At 40.0% G+C, this 15,683-nt stretch overlaps 2 protein-coding genes and 1 long non-coding RNA gene across 4 annotated transcripts in view; 1 reads left to right on the forward strand and 2 right to left on the reverse strand.

Annotated features, from left to right (window-relative positions):
* LOC139548755 (zinc finger protein ZFP2-like) overlaps window positions 1-10,610 on the forward strand; it is a 154,774-nt gene extending 144,164 nt beyond the window's left edge. Inside the window, exons 1-2 of one of the 2 annotated variants that reach the window (XM_071358579.1) lie at window positions 4,226-4,783; window positions 7,109-10,610. In XM_071358579.1, coding sequence (XP_071214680.1) covers window positions 4,459-4,783; window positions 7,109-8,055 — 1,272 coding nt within the window. In that variant the 5' untranslated portion in view covers window positions 4,226-4,458 and the 3' untranslated portion in view covers window positions 8,056-10,610. Of the gene's footprint in view, window positions 1-4,225; window positions 4,784-7,108 lie in introns of those variants that run through there. The other variant, XM_071358570.1, reaches the window with a different exon arrangement.
* The window catches only part of LOC139548778 (zinc finger protein ZFP2-like), a 497,157-nt gene that overhangs the window by 458,998 nt on the left and 22,476 nt on the right, over window positions 1-15,683 (reverse strand). The window lies entirely within an intron of this gene.
* LOC139550484 (uncharacterized) overlaps window positions 1,292-15,683 on the reverse strand; it is a 182,593-nt gene continuing 168,201 nt past the window's right edge. The window contains exon 3 of the long non-coding RNA XR_011670052.1: window positions 1,292-1,552. This is a non-coding gene — a long non-coding RNA (uncharacterized lncRNA). The remainder of the gene's footprint in view (window positions 1,553-15,683) is intronic.

Raw genomic sequence — 15,683 nt, forward strand, 5'->3', positions numbered from 1 at the left:
AATACTAGAAGAGAGAGGTACCCCTACACAGAACTGAACTGAATCAAAGGTGGCGGACAGAAATACTAGAATGGAAGCAACTGTAAGGGATTATAACGTCATAACGAATCATGCAAAAAACATGTACAGTTGACAGGAATGTTAGTTCATGTAGAGACAAATGATTATGCATTTTTTTATCATAAAGTTAATTTATGAAAATCGCCATTTAGCAAGGTAGCTGACATTAGCCAGCTAGCTGACTAGCTAACATTAGCCAGCTAGCTGACCCAGCTAACATTAGCCAGATAGCTGACTAGCTTTATGGGTGTTGTGACATGAATATGAAATTGTAATTCTAGTTGTTTTAGGGACTCCTGAAACAACCAGCAAACCAGACTGTCGTTTTGTGTAACAGTGGATGTATAGAATCTAGCTAGCTGAAGAATTTACTGCAAATTTAATGTACAATTTTGTAAGCTTGTCTTGCTGATATTTACCATGCAGATAGATGAAATAACGTAGCTAGCTATGTTCTTGCTTATTGTGCAGTGGATGATTAAAATCCCTGTATGCCCATGGATGTGTAGCTAGCTATCTAGCCGATCTGTGTATGGACCCAAACGTTTGGTATACATATTAGTTCAGAACCTAGCTATGAACCTCAGCTATCATAGCCAGTTGTATCAACTTCAAAACAGCCTGAATGACATTAATGAAGCCTGTGGATTGAGTAGAATATAATATCATGTTGTACCAAGGATGCAAGTCGTATATACATGTAGTTATTACCATGCATGAGATCCCCACATTGTAGCCTGTACATTTAATATATTCACTGATCATGTACTGTACCTTGGCAAATAAAGGTGCAGTTTAGGTATGAATGTCTTTGAGATAATTTTTCAGTCATATCCAATACCAGGAGTATCAAATTCCAGACTTTGAATGACTCTGTGACTTCATGTATGTATTACAATTATACACTTCAACAGTGTTTACCAATCTTGGTCCTGGGACATCAATGGTTACACATTGTAACTAATAGACTAGAAACAGGATTTAACTAGTTAATTCATATATACAGAAATATAATGTTAAAAAACAGTACACTACACTTCCTATGCATCATGTAAATACTCCAACACCGGTTCATCTCAATATCTAATGCCCTTCATCTGCAATGATCTGATAAACACAGGATAGGTGGAGTATTTCATCACATAACACTTCATTTCAACCAGTAGAGAATGTGAAACGCTTTATTGAAAAGCTCATTAGTGTTATAACTACAGGTTCAATCTGTCCTTCAATGCACATCTGTTGTGCATTATAAAAACAGAGGAAGAAAGAGGAGGTGGAGAGAGAGGTGTAAAAGACAGAAAGGGAAAGAGGTAAACACATAGGAGCAGGGAAGGCAGCACATGATTAATGAATCACAGTGCTACATAAATATTCTCTCAGTTCATCACAATTACATAACAGTGTCTAGTCGGCCCAAAGGTTATCTTAAAAGAGGGTGAGGTGGCGATGATGGGACTGGGGGTTGGCATCCTCTCACATCAAAACATATCTGCAGACGAGAGACAGATGGAGAGAGAGAGAGCATGTTTAAGCCTTGTGTTTTTATTTTTTATTCTAACATTGTTATTCATCAATCAGGAGGTGAAATGCAAAACTGTCCTGGGATCATTAACTCTGGGACTACTGCATCTATCTGTATTTCAATGTAAAGCATCTCTTTAATAATACTTCCTGTATAATATAAACTGACCTGGGATCATTAACTCTGGGACTACTGCATCTATCTGTATTTCAATGTAAAGCATCTCTTTAATAATATTTCCTGTATAATATAAACTGACCTTGGATCAGTAACTCTGGGACTACTGCATCTATCTGTATTTCAATGTAAAGCATCTCTTTAATAATACTTCCTGTATAATATAAACTGACCTGACTGACATAATTATACCCGAAAATTGTCAGTTGATTGTATACATAATTGATGTTGATGTTTGTTAATATGTATAATATAGAACATAAAGTAATATGTATAAATTACTGATATCGATTAGGGGGGGAAAACAGGATGTACGTATTGTTGAAACTAACACAACTAAAAAACACATGGAAATGGGAGATATACACTGCTCAAAAAAATAAAGGGAACACTTAAACAACACAATGTAACTCCAAGTCAATCACACTTCTGTGAAATCAAACTGTCCACTTAGGAAGCAACACTGATTGACAATAAATTTCACATGCTGTTGTGCAAATGGAATAGACAACAGGTGGAAATTATAGGCAATTAGCAAGACACCCCTACCTCATGCCTTTTGCACACATTGTATATAGATTCTCTTTTTTTTTTTTTTTTTTTTTTTCTACCATGTTATTGACTTGTTTATTGTTTACTCCATGTGTAACTCTGTGTTGTTGTCTGTTCACACTGCTATGCTTTATCTTGGCCAGGTCGCAGTTGCAAATGAGAACTTGTTCTCAACTAGCCTACCTGGTTAAATAAAGGTGAAATAAAAAAATAAAAAAATAAACCTCCGGTATCAAACATAACATCCATATCGAAAAGTTGACAAAACAAAAAGGAGCAAGCAGGTTGATTTCCTCTGTCGTTTTGAGCCCACGGCAAGAAGGCACCAGAGCCCACCGTGCTAACGGGTTCCCACTAGATAACACAACCACACAGTTAATGAAAAGCATGAGGTGAAGCTTGAGCTAGATATCAACCTATCGAGCTAGTGTGACCTTCCTGGTCCCTCAAGTCAGTGAGTCAACACAGGAAGGAGCAATGGATGGATAGTTCATTTATTTCCAAAGCTGCAATGATGGGACACACACAGTATGGATGAATGATCAGTAGTGACGGGATATAAATAGCACTCCCACAGCAATTCTCCATTAATCTGCCCTATAATATACTAACAAAAAAACTATTGAAATGTCTATCAAAGTCATTGTGATCATATAGTGGATTTAACAATTCCTACTAATTCCTAATTTACTATAATAAATGAATCAATTGTTTCCATGTGTCTCATATTCACTACGTCAGAATAAACTGTCATCCATTTTACTATCAAAATATATCAAATTAACCTGAAGATTTATTCAATGTCCCCCTCTGGTGGCGAAGAAGTATAACACACCTAAACTAACAAAACCGGGCTGATAAACTGTCTGGTGTTCATGATTTTATAAAACATATACTTTATACATTTGTCATAAATGACCTGCATTGATGAGACACACAGTGTGGATGAACGATCAGTAGTCGACAGGGTAAAAATAGCACTCCTAAAGAAGATGCATTTTCCAGTTAGATACCAACTTGAAAGAGGGAACTTTAGCATAAAACCCACATGGAAAACTGAGATTCGGCAAATAACATATAAAGAGAGGCTTACTTGACACCAAACCAACAACAGTAGTTCCTAAAACATAAATTGCTAATGTATGATTTAAAAGGTGGATTTTATGATGTAATGTCAACTTTATACATTACTTTCCCAGGACCACTCAATTTTCAAATTCTCCAAAAACCTGCTGTGGATTACCCAGAATCCAATACCTTTATCACTGAGTGTATTACACCGAGTGTAATGTAAACACATGAGCAGCACAAGCAATCTAAGGTATGGCATCTCAGTGCTAGAGGCGTCACTACAGACCCTGGTTCAAATCCAGGCTGTATCATAACAGGCCATGATTGGGAGTCCCATAGGGCAGCCTACAATTGGCCCAGCATCGTCTGGGTTAGGGTTTGGCCGGGGTAGGCAATGTAAATAAGAATCTGTTCTTAACTGACTTGCCTAGTTAAATAAAGATTAAATATATGTAAAACATGTAGCTTCATTACACGGTTACACTGGCATACAAACTCAGTAGCACAGAGATCATCCACATGGCCTTGGGAAATAGTGCATTGTGGGTAGTTTAGAAGATTTCCCGAAATAAGTAAAAAAAAAAATGTAATAACGCAAAAACATAACTGTTTGTTATAACTGGTAACCATATCGTGACTACAACTAGCTTACTAAGTCTTTAACCACACTGTATTGTTACACTGGTGAGTAAAAACTAATGCTCCCTACACTTTAACTTGTTGTCTGAAGATAAAATATACATTTTACTCAACTGCGTTACCCACTCCAGTCAGCAGATGGCGGTCTGCGACTTTAAGGTTATGCTGTTGGTGTGACGTATAATCTAGTGGACTGAACGCGTCTTTCAGCAGCAGCAACAATAGTTAGTCAGACACCTCGGTAGCTTGCTAGACAAAATAGCCGAACCAATATAGCTCTTTACACGCTTTAGTGTATATTAGCCACTGTGTTTTAAACCCACTTCTATCGTCTAGTTAGTTATCCGATTTAATTTTATATTTACGGTGTTGTTATTAGTCAGCAAGCGGGCTTGTTAAGTTAGCATTAGCCTAGCTAGCTAACATCCCCGACCATGCGGTCACTAAGCTACTCCCCTGCTATAGAAGAAGCGGGTATCACAGTAAAACAAGAAGTAGAGGGTGATGCCGTTACTGTGAAAGAAGAGGAAGACGTGTTCAGAGTGAAAGAGGAGGAGGATGTTACAGTAAAAGGAGAGGAGGGTGCAGTTTATGGAGTGAAAGAGGAGGAGGAAGAGATGACTGTTACATCGAAAAAGGAGGAGGAGGGACCTGGATATCTGGACCCGGTTTCCCAAACGCATCTTAAGGCATCCAATGGTTCTAACGATGAATTTAGCCATAAGATGGTTTTGAGAAACCGTTCCCTGATTAACACTAGTAAGTACTGTCTTAAAAACAGAGGTACAAACTCTGCAGTTGTTGAACTGATGTTTGGTGTTAAAAGGGAAATCTGCAATTGCTACATCCATATTTTGACTTTTAAATGATTTATTTATAGCCATTGATTCTTGGAGAATATAACACATGCCTCATGAGCTTAGTTCAACTGTTGTACCCCATCAGAACCCAGAATAAGCTTTTTTTACTCCAATGTTTAGAAACAATGTATATCAACAGCCTCAACATGGTTAAAACTATAATGTTGATATCATGGATGGTCAGTCCTTGCATCCATAGGTCTGTCTATGAATTTGAGAGTAGTTACATTTCTCCAGCCCCATCCCGCATCTTATTAGCAAAACAGTGGTGGAATTACAGCTTTGTTATTAGTTGATTGATTGATGTGTGGCTTTTTTAAAGGGACAACTTAGTATTTAAACAGCAACAAAATGGCTGCACAGAGACTTGGTTTGGTAAACAGCTGAGGGATGGGTCTGGAGAAATGTAACCACTCTCAAATTCATAGAGAAAGCTATTGTATCAACCGTAATCCAACACCTAGCGACCTCGTCAAGAAGTTCAGACATCTTGGTGTAACAGTTATAAGGTGTTGGCTTGACAGTCGCTGGACCCAGGTTTGAGTCCAGCTCAGGGCTACCCCCTGAATTCACTACACTATGAATACAAGGACTGGCCATCCATGATGTCATAATGATAGTTTAACCAGGTTTCTAGGCTATATAGTATATTCTAGAATTCATCCATGATGTCATAGTGATAGTTTAACCAGGTTTCTAGGATATATAGTATATTCTAGAATTCATCCATGATGTCATAATGATAGTTTAACCAGGTTTCTAGGCTATATAGTATATTCTAGAATTACCAGTGTAGATTTCCTGTAGGGTCAAATTGTTAGAGTTGTTGATAAGTCATTGTATAATATTCAGCATTTATTTTCATGCCATTACATCAATATCGCCCAACCAGAAGAGACGAAACTCTTCCTGAACCACCTCCTCCTGCTGGCCTTCATAAATTCTGACGTTGCTGGTAATAGGCTACACAAGCAGTCAGCAACCTACATTTAGAGTGCAAATTTATCTTACCATTTCTACTGATCTGGTGCCAGTTATGATTTTCATATGTTCATTTTACTGGAAAAGTTTAATTTAATTTTAAATAGTATCTCAATCATTGTCTGTGATTAATCTACATTCTATCTAAATGACAATTATACAAATCTAAATAACTTTTATTGCCATTATGACATCATGGATGAATTCTAGATGCCAACTATGTAAAAAATAGCCTACATAAAGCCAACAAATAAAAACATTGCTAATAACTGTCCTATAAATCACATGGCCTGTCTATAACAAACTTGAAACATTGTACAAAATATTCTGGGCCCTCAGTTTCCCGCGCCAGTGAGTTCTCGACCGACACAGCTGTAGGCTATTTGTGAAAGGGATAAGAAGTAATCAGGTGTTTTGACATTTCCACTGGATCAGCGCATTACGTTTTTCCCTTTTGTGCCGAGTGGTTATCGAAAGGGCAAGAGCTGGAAATATTTTTCAAATACTTTGAGGAACTATTCTCATTTGCAATTGATTTTGATTAGACTTTGTTTACATGCTGTTAGAGGTGACGAGAAATTTGCTTTGAGAAGCTCCACAACTTATTAGTGGTGCAGCGTTAAGACAATGAGAAATACTATCAGACATCCCCAAATGGGCACATTTATAGGCCTACATTTGTGTGCAGGCCAGGTAGACTATGCGTAGTTAGTTCTATGTTGTTAAGTTAGGGGTCCTACAGTAGGTCTAATTTGTTGTTATGCATCTTACAGTAGGTCTATGTTGTTGTTAGGTGAAGTTATGGGTCCTACAGTAGGTCTATGTTGTTGTTAGGTGAAGTTATGGGTCCTACAGTAGGTCTATGTTGTTGTTTGGTGAAGTTATGGGTCCTACAGTAGGTCTATGTTATTGTTAGGTGAAGTTATGGGTCCTACAGTAGGTCTATGTTATTGTTAGGTGAAGTTATGGGTCCTACAGTAGGTCTATGTTATTGTTAGTTGAAGTTATGGGTCCTACAGTAGGTCTATGTTATTGTTAGGTGAAGTTGTGTGCCAATTTGGCAAACACTTAGTGTACAAACCCTCATTTATATTTAACCTAAACCTTAATTAATAATTAACCTTAATAACTTGAATAACTCAATCATCGATGTTACTACTAATGTGAAAACAAGACAAAATCTGACTATTCTTGCTCATTTTGTGGGCCTTGAACCATCTGTCTGACTTTGTTGTTCACACAGGAGAGAGACGTGACTATCGTGGATCCTCTGGGGAGTCTCAACCTCATGATGCTGACAAGGCAGAGAAGAGTCTCTCCACATCAGAACTCCTCCAGAAACACCTGCAGAGATCCACAGGGAAGATAATTCACCGCTCTGACTGTGGGAAGAGATTCACCTCATCAGCAGGCATTAAAATTCATCAGAGAATCCACACAGTAGAGAAACCTTATTGCTGTACTCAATGTGGGAAGAGTTTTAAAACATCTAGCCATCTTATTGTACACCAGAGAATACACACAGGAGCGAAACCCTTTAACTGTGCTCAATGTGGGAAGAGTTTTACTCAGTCAACCAGCCTGATATCACACCAGAGAACACACACAGGAGAGAAACCTTATAGCTGTGATGAATGTGGGAAGAGTTTTACTGAGTCTAGCAGTCTGACTAAACACCGGAGAACACACACAGGAGAGAAAGCTTATAGCTGTGCTCAATGTGGGAAGAGCTTTACTGAGTCTAGCAGTCTGACTAGACACCGGAGAACACACACAGGAGAGAAAGCTTATAGCTGTGCTCAATGTGGGAAGAGATTTACTGAGTCTAGCAATCTGACTAGACACCAGAGAACACACACAGGAGAGAAAGCTTATAGCTGTGCTCAATGTGGGAAGAGCTTTACTGTGTCTAGCAGTCTGACTAGACACCAGAGAACACACACAGGAGAGAAGCCTTTTAGCTGTAATCAATGTGGGAAGAGTTTTACTCAGTCAACCAGCCTGATATCACACCAGAGAACACACACAGGAGAGAAACCTTATAGCTGTGTTGAATGTGGGAAAAGTTTTACTCAGTCAACCAGCCTGATATCACACCAGAGAAAACACACACAGGAGAGAAATCTTATAGCTGTGCTCAATGTGGGAAGAGTTTTACTGCGTCTAGCAAGCGGACTACAAACCATATAACACATACAGGAGAGAAATCTCAGCTGTGATCAGTGTGACCAGAGATAATCTGATAAAATACCTCTGATCAAACATCAGAAAATACATACATGAAGGACAGAAACCTTATAGCTGTGATCAATGTGGGAAGAGTTTTGGTCAATCTCGCGATCTGACTCTACACCAGAGAACACACACAGGAGAGAATCCGTATAGCTGTGATCAGAGATAATCTGATAAAAGATCTCTGATCAAATATTAGAAAATACATATATGAAGGAGTTATTTCATGTTATCAATTAATTAATGTCACAATGTAGAATGTTTTAACATAGTAGTAGGAGTATTTTAATGATGTCACAATGTAGAATGATTTAACATTGTAGTAGGAGTATTTTAATGATGTCACAATGTAGAATGTTTTAACATTGTAGTAGGAGTATTTTAATGATGTCACAATGTAGAAGCCTAAATGTTTGCCCCCTGTTCTATTGATTTCAACATGATATGGATATTAGCCTCAGGGGGAAAAACCAGGCTCTGAATTGAAAGAGTACTATTTATGAGATTTAACAAAAAAAGTTGTGTTACACTTACCACGTTGGTGACCCACTTGAATCAAAATGCAACACTTCAAAATGTAGCGATCTGTTTTCTACAAGTTGTCCTCTAACCAGGGATGTACACATTATTCCCAGATTCAGTGTGGTTTTTGAGCTGTTAGTCTTAACAGGACGTGCAACCTCATCTCCCTCCTCTCACACAAATGATTTTAGCGATGAGTTATGAGAAATAAGTGTTGCGTTCCTTTGTTTAGCGACCCCTACATTTAAATGCATCACTCCCAAATGTAGCAGACTGTCTTCTGCAGGTTGTCCTCTAACCAGTGAGGTAAAAGATATCTCCCATTTCCATTTGTTTTGTTTATCACAAACTGTTTCTGCATATTGGTTATTGATTAAACTGTGTACAAACTGTGTTTTAACATTGGGCTATCCCACCTAGCAAAATGTAATTGAAAAGATGTTGAAAATAAGACTATGCAACCAAATATTTCATATTTACATTTCATGTAACATTTGGTAATCATAATTATTTATGCAACCAACTGACAATTTTTTGGTACAATTATATTGACATTGTTTCCCTGCTTTTCGAATATCAGGGTTCATTCTCAGATGTGCCAACCCAAATGTACTATAGCATGACATTGGGGACTGGGCCCAGATCCAACAACATGCCTATCAAGTGAACCCTGAAAAGAGAGAGAAGCTCTGCAGTGAGGTGGAAAGTTACTACGGATATTGCAGGAGTTTCCTCTTGAAATCAGACATGTCTGTGGTAAGGACAACTTGGTTGCTGATTGTCTCAATAATGGGCAGTCAAAAAGATTTGTGTTTTGCGTTTAGCCAGCGCGTTGCCATGGATCACAATTTATTTTGACACGTTTTTCGGTATTGGAGATGAGTTTTGTTTGGGCTCGTTCCAAGGGGACGAGAGTTCTAGAAGCGAGTGAGTTTTAGGAAGACGACAGTTCTAGAAGCTAGTGGGTTTTAGGAAGACGAGAGTTCTAGAAGCTAGTGGGTTTTAGGAAGACGAGAGTTCTAGAAGCTAGTGGGTTTTAGGAAGAAGAGAGTTCTAGAAGCTAGTGGGTTTTAGGATTCTATTGAAAGAAAAAGGATTTAAAAAATAATACGATTGTATATTATTATTTAGAAATGTTTTTTTCTTGTTTTTATTTGTTCACAGCCAGTAGACACTATGTTTATATTGGTGAAGGTGAAGCATTGTGGTTGATTATAATGTGAAATGGAAGTTGTTTTCTGTTGGTGGTGAGCAAACTTGTCCAACAAAAATGATAGGATTTATTTGTTGTCTTAAGGGGGAAGGTTTTACAGGCTTTGGTTTTTCCATTTATGTTTTGAGGTTGGACTTTAGCACGTATAGCTCGTCAGCACGTAGGAGGCACTGATTGGTGTCACCTCGTTATTCAGTATGTGTAACACCAGTTCTTTTGTTTGCCTCTTCTTGGGCAGTTTTAGTGGGTCTCATGGTGGGTGACTTTTATGTCCCAGTTGTTGTTACTAGTCAATTTTCAGTGGACACTGAGAGCAAAACTGCAAGATTTTGTTATAATACTTTTATTGCATCAACTGGTTGTTTTATGCAACAGAATAGAGGGTTCTTAGAACTATTGTGTCTGTGTGTTCTACTGAGGACTTGCCTCTGGGAGAAAACACTGACAGGACATTTACAATGTCTTTTGGGTGATAAAAACCTAAAGAGACCACATTCCAGGGCATGAGTTACTGTTTCTGTTCTATATGGTACCAGGGAGCGATGAACCCCTCCTAAAAAAAAAATACCTTGAATTTTGCATTGCATCCAATTAATATTTTAATCAATGGCATTTCCTTAGGCTGCTCATTAGTCTTTCAGTTGTTAGTCTTCTGTTTGTTGTGTACTAAATATTTCATTTTTTTATTTGTTTTTTCTTGTGAAGCCATTGTGTTGCATCCATGTCTGAAATGTGCTGTATAAATAAAGCTTGATTTGATTTCAACAAATGAACCCAATGACTGACCAATCAAAAGACTCTTGGTCCCTCTTAGTATTTGTTAATGAATAGAATACAGTATATACATATGAGATGAGTAATACATAGACTAAGATACAGTAGAATAGGATAGAATACAGTATATACATATGAGATGAGTAATACATAGACTAAGATACAGTAGAATAGGATAGAATACAGTATATACATATGAGATGAGTAATGCCAGATATGTAAACATGCAGGAGATCCACGAAGGAAAGATAGTGATGGTGCTCAGTGACGTTGTTGTAAATGATAGGTAAAATGGTAAAACGTTTGAGTTCATTTTGTCCTGACATGGTCACTTTGCCTACTGTTTATTGCCACGTTGGAATGCAACCTTTGTTTGTTGTCATTTTTTAAACATTTTTTATCATTTTACCCCCGTTTTTTCTCCCCAATGTGGATCTTGTTTCATCGCTGCAACTCCCCAATGGGGATCTTGTCTCATCGCTGCAACTCCCCAATGTGGATCTTGTCTCATCGCTGCAACTCCCCAATGTGGATCTTGTCTCATCGCTGCAACTCCCCAATGTGGATCTTGTCTCATCGCTGCAGCTCCCCAATGTGGATCTTGTCTCATCGCTGCAACTCCCCAATGGGCTCAGGAGGCGAAGGTCGAGTCATGCGTCCTCTGAAACATGACCCGTCAAACCGCGCTTCTTAACACCCTCCCGCTTAACCCGGAAGCCAGCTGCACCAATGTGTAGGAGGAAACACCGGGCGACGCTTGGCCAATTGTGTGCCGCCCTATGGAACTCCCGATCACGGCAGGTTGTGGTACAGCCCGGGATCGAACCCGGGTGACGCCTCTAGTGTCGCCTCTAACACTGCCATGCAGTACATTTACATTTACATTTAAGTCATTTAGCAGACGCTCTTATCCAAAGCGACTTACAAATTGGAAAGTTTATACATATTCATCCTGGTCCCCCCATGGGGAATGAACCCACAACCCTGGCGTTGCAAGCGCCATGCTCTACCAACTGAGCCACACGGGACCAGTACCTTAGACCGCTGCTCCACTTGGGTCTATAGTGACACCTCTAACACTGTGATCTAGTACCTTAGACTGCTGCACCACTAGGGTCTATAGTGACACCTCTAACACTGTGATACAGTACCTTAGACTGCTGCACCACTCTGGTCTATAGTGACACCTCTAACACTGTGATCTAGTACCTTAGACTGCTGCACCACTCGGGTCTATAGTGACGCCTCTAACACTGTGATCTAGTACCTTAGACCGCTGCACCACTCGGGTCTATAGTGACACCTCTAACACTGTGATCCAGTACCTTAGACTGCTGCACCACTCGGGTCTATAGTGACACCTCTAACACTGTGATACAGTACCTTAGACTGCTGCACCACTCGGGTCTATAGTGACACCTCTAACACTGTGATACAGTACCTTAGATCGCTGCACCACTCTGGTCTATAGTGACACCTCTAACACTGTGATACAGTACCTTAGACTGCTGCACCACTCGGGTCTATAGTGACACCTCTAACACTGTGATACAGTACCTTAGACTGCTGCACCACTCGGGTCTATAGTGACACCTCTAACACTGTGATACAGTACCTTAGACTGCTGCACCACTCGGGTCTATAGTGACACCTCTAACACTGTGATACAGTACCTTAGACTGCTGCACCACTCGGGTCTATAGTGACACCTCTAACACTGTGATCTAGTACCTTAGACCGCTGCACCACTCGGGTCTATAGTGACACCTCTAACACTGTGATACAGTACCTTAGACTGCTGCACCACTCGGGTCTATAGTGACACCTCTAACACTGTGATACAGTACCTTAGACTGCTGCACCACTAGGGTCTATAGTGACACCTCTAACACTGTGATCTAGTACCTTAGACTGCTGCACCACTAGGGTCTATAGTGACGCCTCTAACACTGTGATCTAGTACCTTAGACTGCTGCACCACTCGGGTCTATAGTGACACCTCTAACACTGTGATACAGTACCTTAGACTGCTGCACTACTCGGGTATAACTTTTTTTAACCAATTCTGATGGTTGTTAAAAATGTAGGAGCAGTATAGACCTAGTCTGTTCATTATATACATCTACATGATGTATTGTTACACCATGTAGGAGCAGTATAGACCTAGTCTGTTCATTATATACATCTACATGATGTATTGTTACACCATGTAGGAGCAGTATAGACCTAGTCTGTTCATTATATACATCTACATGATGTATTGTTACACCATGTAGGAGCAGTATAGACCTAGTCTGTTCATTATATACATCTACATGATGTATTGTTACACCATGTAGGAGCAGTATAGACCTAGTCTGTTCATTATATACAGTGGGGAGAACAAGTATTTGATACACTGCCGATTTTGCAGGTTTTCCTACTTACAAAGCATGTAGAGGTCTGTAATTTTTATCATAGGTAAACTTCAACTGTGAGAGACGGAATCTAAAGGCGTCACTATAGACCAGAGTGGTGCAGCAGTCTAAGGTACTAGATTACAGTGTTAGAGGTGTCACTATAGACCAGAGTGGTGCAGCAGTCTAAGGTACTGTATCACAGTGTTAGAGGTGTCACTATAGACCCTAGTGGTGCAGCAGTCTAAGGTACTAGATCACAGTGTTAGAGGTGTCACTATAGACCAGAGTGGTGCAGCAGTCTAAGGTACAAGATCACAGTGTTAGAGGTGTCACTATAGACCCGAGTGGTGCAGCAGTCTAAGGTACTGTATCACAGTGTTAGAGGTGTCACTATAGACCCGAGTGGTGCAGCAGTCTAAGGTACTAGATCACAGTGTTAGAGGTGTCACTATAGACCCGAGTGGTGCAGCAGTCTAAGGTACTAGATCACAGTGTTAGAGGTGTCACTATAGACCCTAGTGGTGCAGCAGTCTAAGGTACTGTATCACAGTGTTAGAGGTGTCACTATAGACCCGAGTGGTGCAGCAGTCTAAGGTACTGTATCACAGTGTTAGAGGTGTCACTATAGACCCGAGTGGTGCAGCAGTCTAAGGTACTGTATCACAGTGTTAGAGGTGTCACTAGACCTAGTCTGTTCATTATATACATCTACATGATGTATTGTTACACCATGTAGGAGCAGTATAGACCTAGTCTGTTCATTATATACATCTAGATGATGTATTGTTACACCATGTAGGAGCAGTATAGACCTAGTCTGTTCATTATATACATCTACATGATGTATTGTTACACCATGTAGGAGCAGTATAGACCTAGTCTGTTCATTATATACATCTACATGATGTATTGTTACACCATGTAGGAGCAGTATAGACCTAGTCTGTTCATTATATACATCTACATGATGTATTGTTACACCATGTAGGAGCAGTATAGACCTAGTCTGTTCATTATATACATCTACATGATGTATTGTTACACCATGTAGGAGCAGTATAGACCTAGTCTGTTCATTATATACAGTGGGGAGAACAAGTATTTGATACACTGCCGATTTTGCAGGTTTTCCTACTTACAAAGCATGTAGAGGTCTGTAATTTTTATCATAGGTAAACTTCAACTGTGAGAGACGGAATCTAAAACAAAAATCCAGAAAATCACATTGTATGATTTTTAAGTAATTAATTTGCATTTTATTGCATGACATAAGTATTTGATCACCTACCAACCAGTAAGAATTCCGGCTCTCACAGACCTGTTAGTTTTTCTTTAAGAAGCCCTCCTGTTCTCCACTCATTACCTGTATTAACTGCACCTGTTTGAACTCGTTACCTGTATAAAAGACACCTGTCCACACGCTCAATCAAACAGACTCCAACCTCTCCACAATGGCCAAGACCAGAGAGCTGTGTAAGGACATCAGGGATAAAATTGTAGACCTGCACAAGGCTGGGACGAGCTACAGGACAATAGGCAAGCAGCTTGGTGAGAAGGCAACAACTGTTGGCGCAATTATTAGAAAATGGAAGAAGTTCAAGATGACGGTCAATCACCCTCGGACTGGGGCTCCATGCAAGATATCACCTCGTGGGGCATCAATGATCATGAGGAAGGTGAGGGATCAGCCCAGAACTACACGGCAGGACCTGGTCAATGACCTGAAGAGAGCTGGGACCACAGTCTCAAAGAAAACCATTAGTAACACACTACTCCGTCATGGATTAAAATCCTGCAGCGCACGCAAGGTCCCCCTGCTCAAGCCAGCGCATGTCCAGGCCCGTCTGAAGTTTGCCAATGACCATCTGGATGATCCAGAGGAGGAATGGGAGAAGGTCATGTGGTCTGATGAGACAAAAATATAACTTTTTGGTCTAAACTCCACTCGCTGTGTTTGGAGGAAGAAGAAGGATGAGTACAACCCCAAGAACCCATCCCAACCGTGAAGCATGGAGGTGGAAACATCATTCTTTGGGGCTGCTTTTCTGCAAAGGGGACAGGACGACTGCACCGTATTGAGGGGAGGATGGATGGGGCCATGTATCGCGAGATCTTGGCCAACAACCTCCTTCCCTCAGTAAGAGCATTGAAGATGGGTCGTGGCTGGGTCTTCCAGCATGACAATGACCCGAAACACACAGCCAGGGCAACTAAGGAGTGGCTCCGTAAGAAGCATCTCAAGGTCCTGGAGTGGTCTAGCCAGTCTCCAGACCTGAACCCAATAGAAAATCTTTGGAGGGAGCTGAAATTCCGTATTGCCCAGCGACAGCCCCGAAACCTGAAGGATCTGGAGAAGGTCTGTATGGAGGAGTGGGCCAAAATCCCTGCTGCAGTGTGTGCAAACCTGGTCAAGAACTACAGGAAATGTATGATCTCTGTAATTGCAAACAAAGGTTTCTGTACCAAATATTAAGTTCTGCTTTTCTGATGTATCAAATACTTATGTCATGCAATAAAATGCAAAGGAATTACTTAAAAATCATACAATGTGATTTTCTGGATTTTTGTTTTAGATTCCGTCTCTCACAGTTGAAGTGTACCTATGATAAAAATTACAGACCTCTACATGCTTTGTAAGTAGGAAAACCTGCAAAATCGGCAGTGTATCAAATACTTGT

The sequence above is a fragment of the Salvelinus alpinus genome, chromosome 2, assembly GCF_045679555.1.
Source record: "Salvelinus alpinus chromosome 2, SLU_Salpinus.1, whole genome shotgun sequence".
Taxonomy (NCBI): domain Eukaryota; kingdom Metazoa; phylum Chordata; class Actinopteri; order Salmoniformes; family Salmonidae; genus Salvelinus; species Salvelinus alpinus.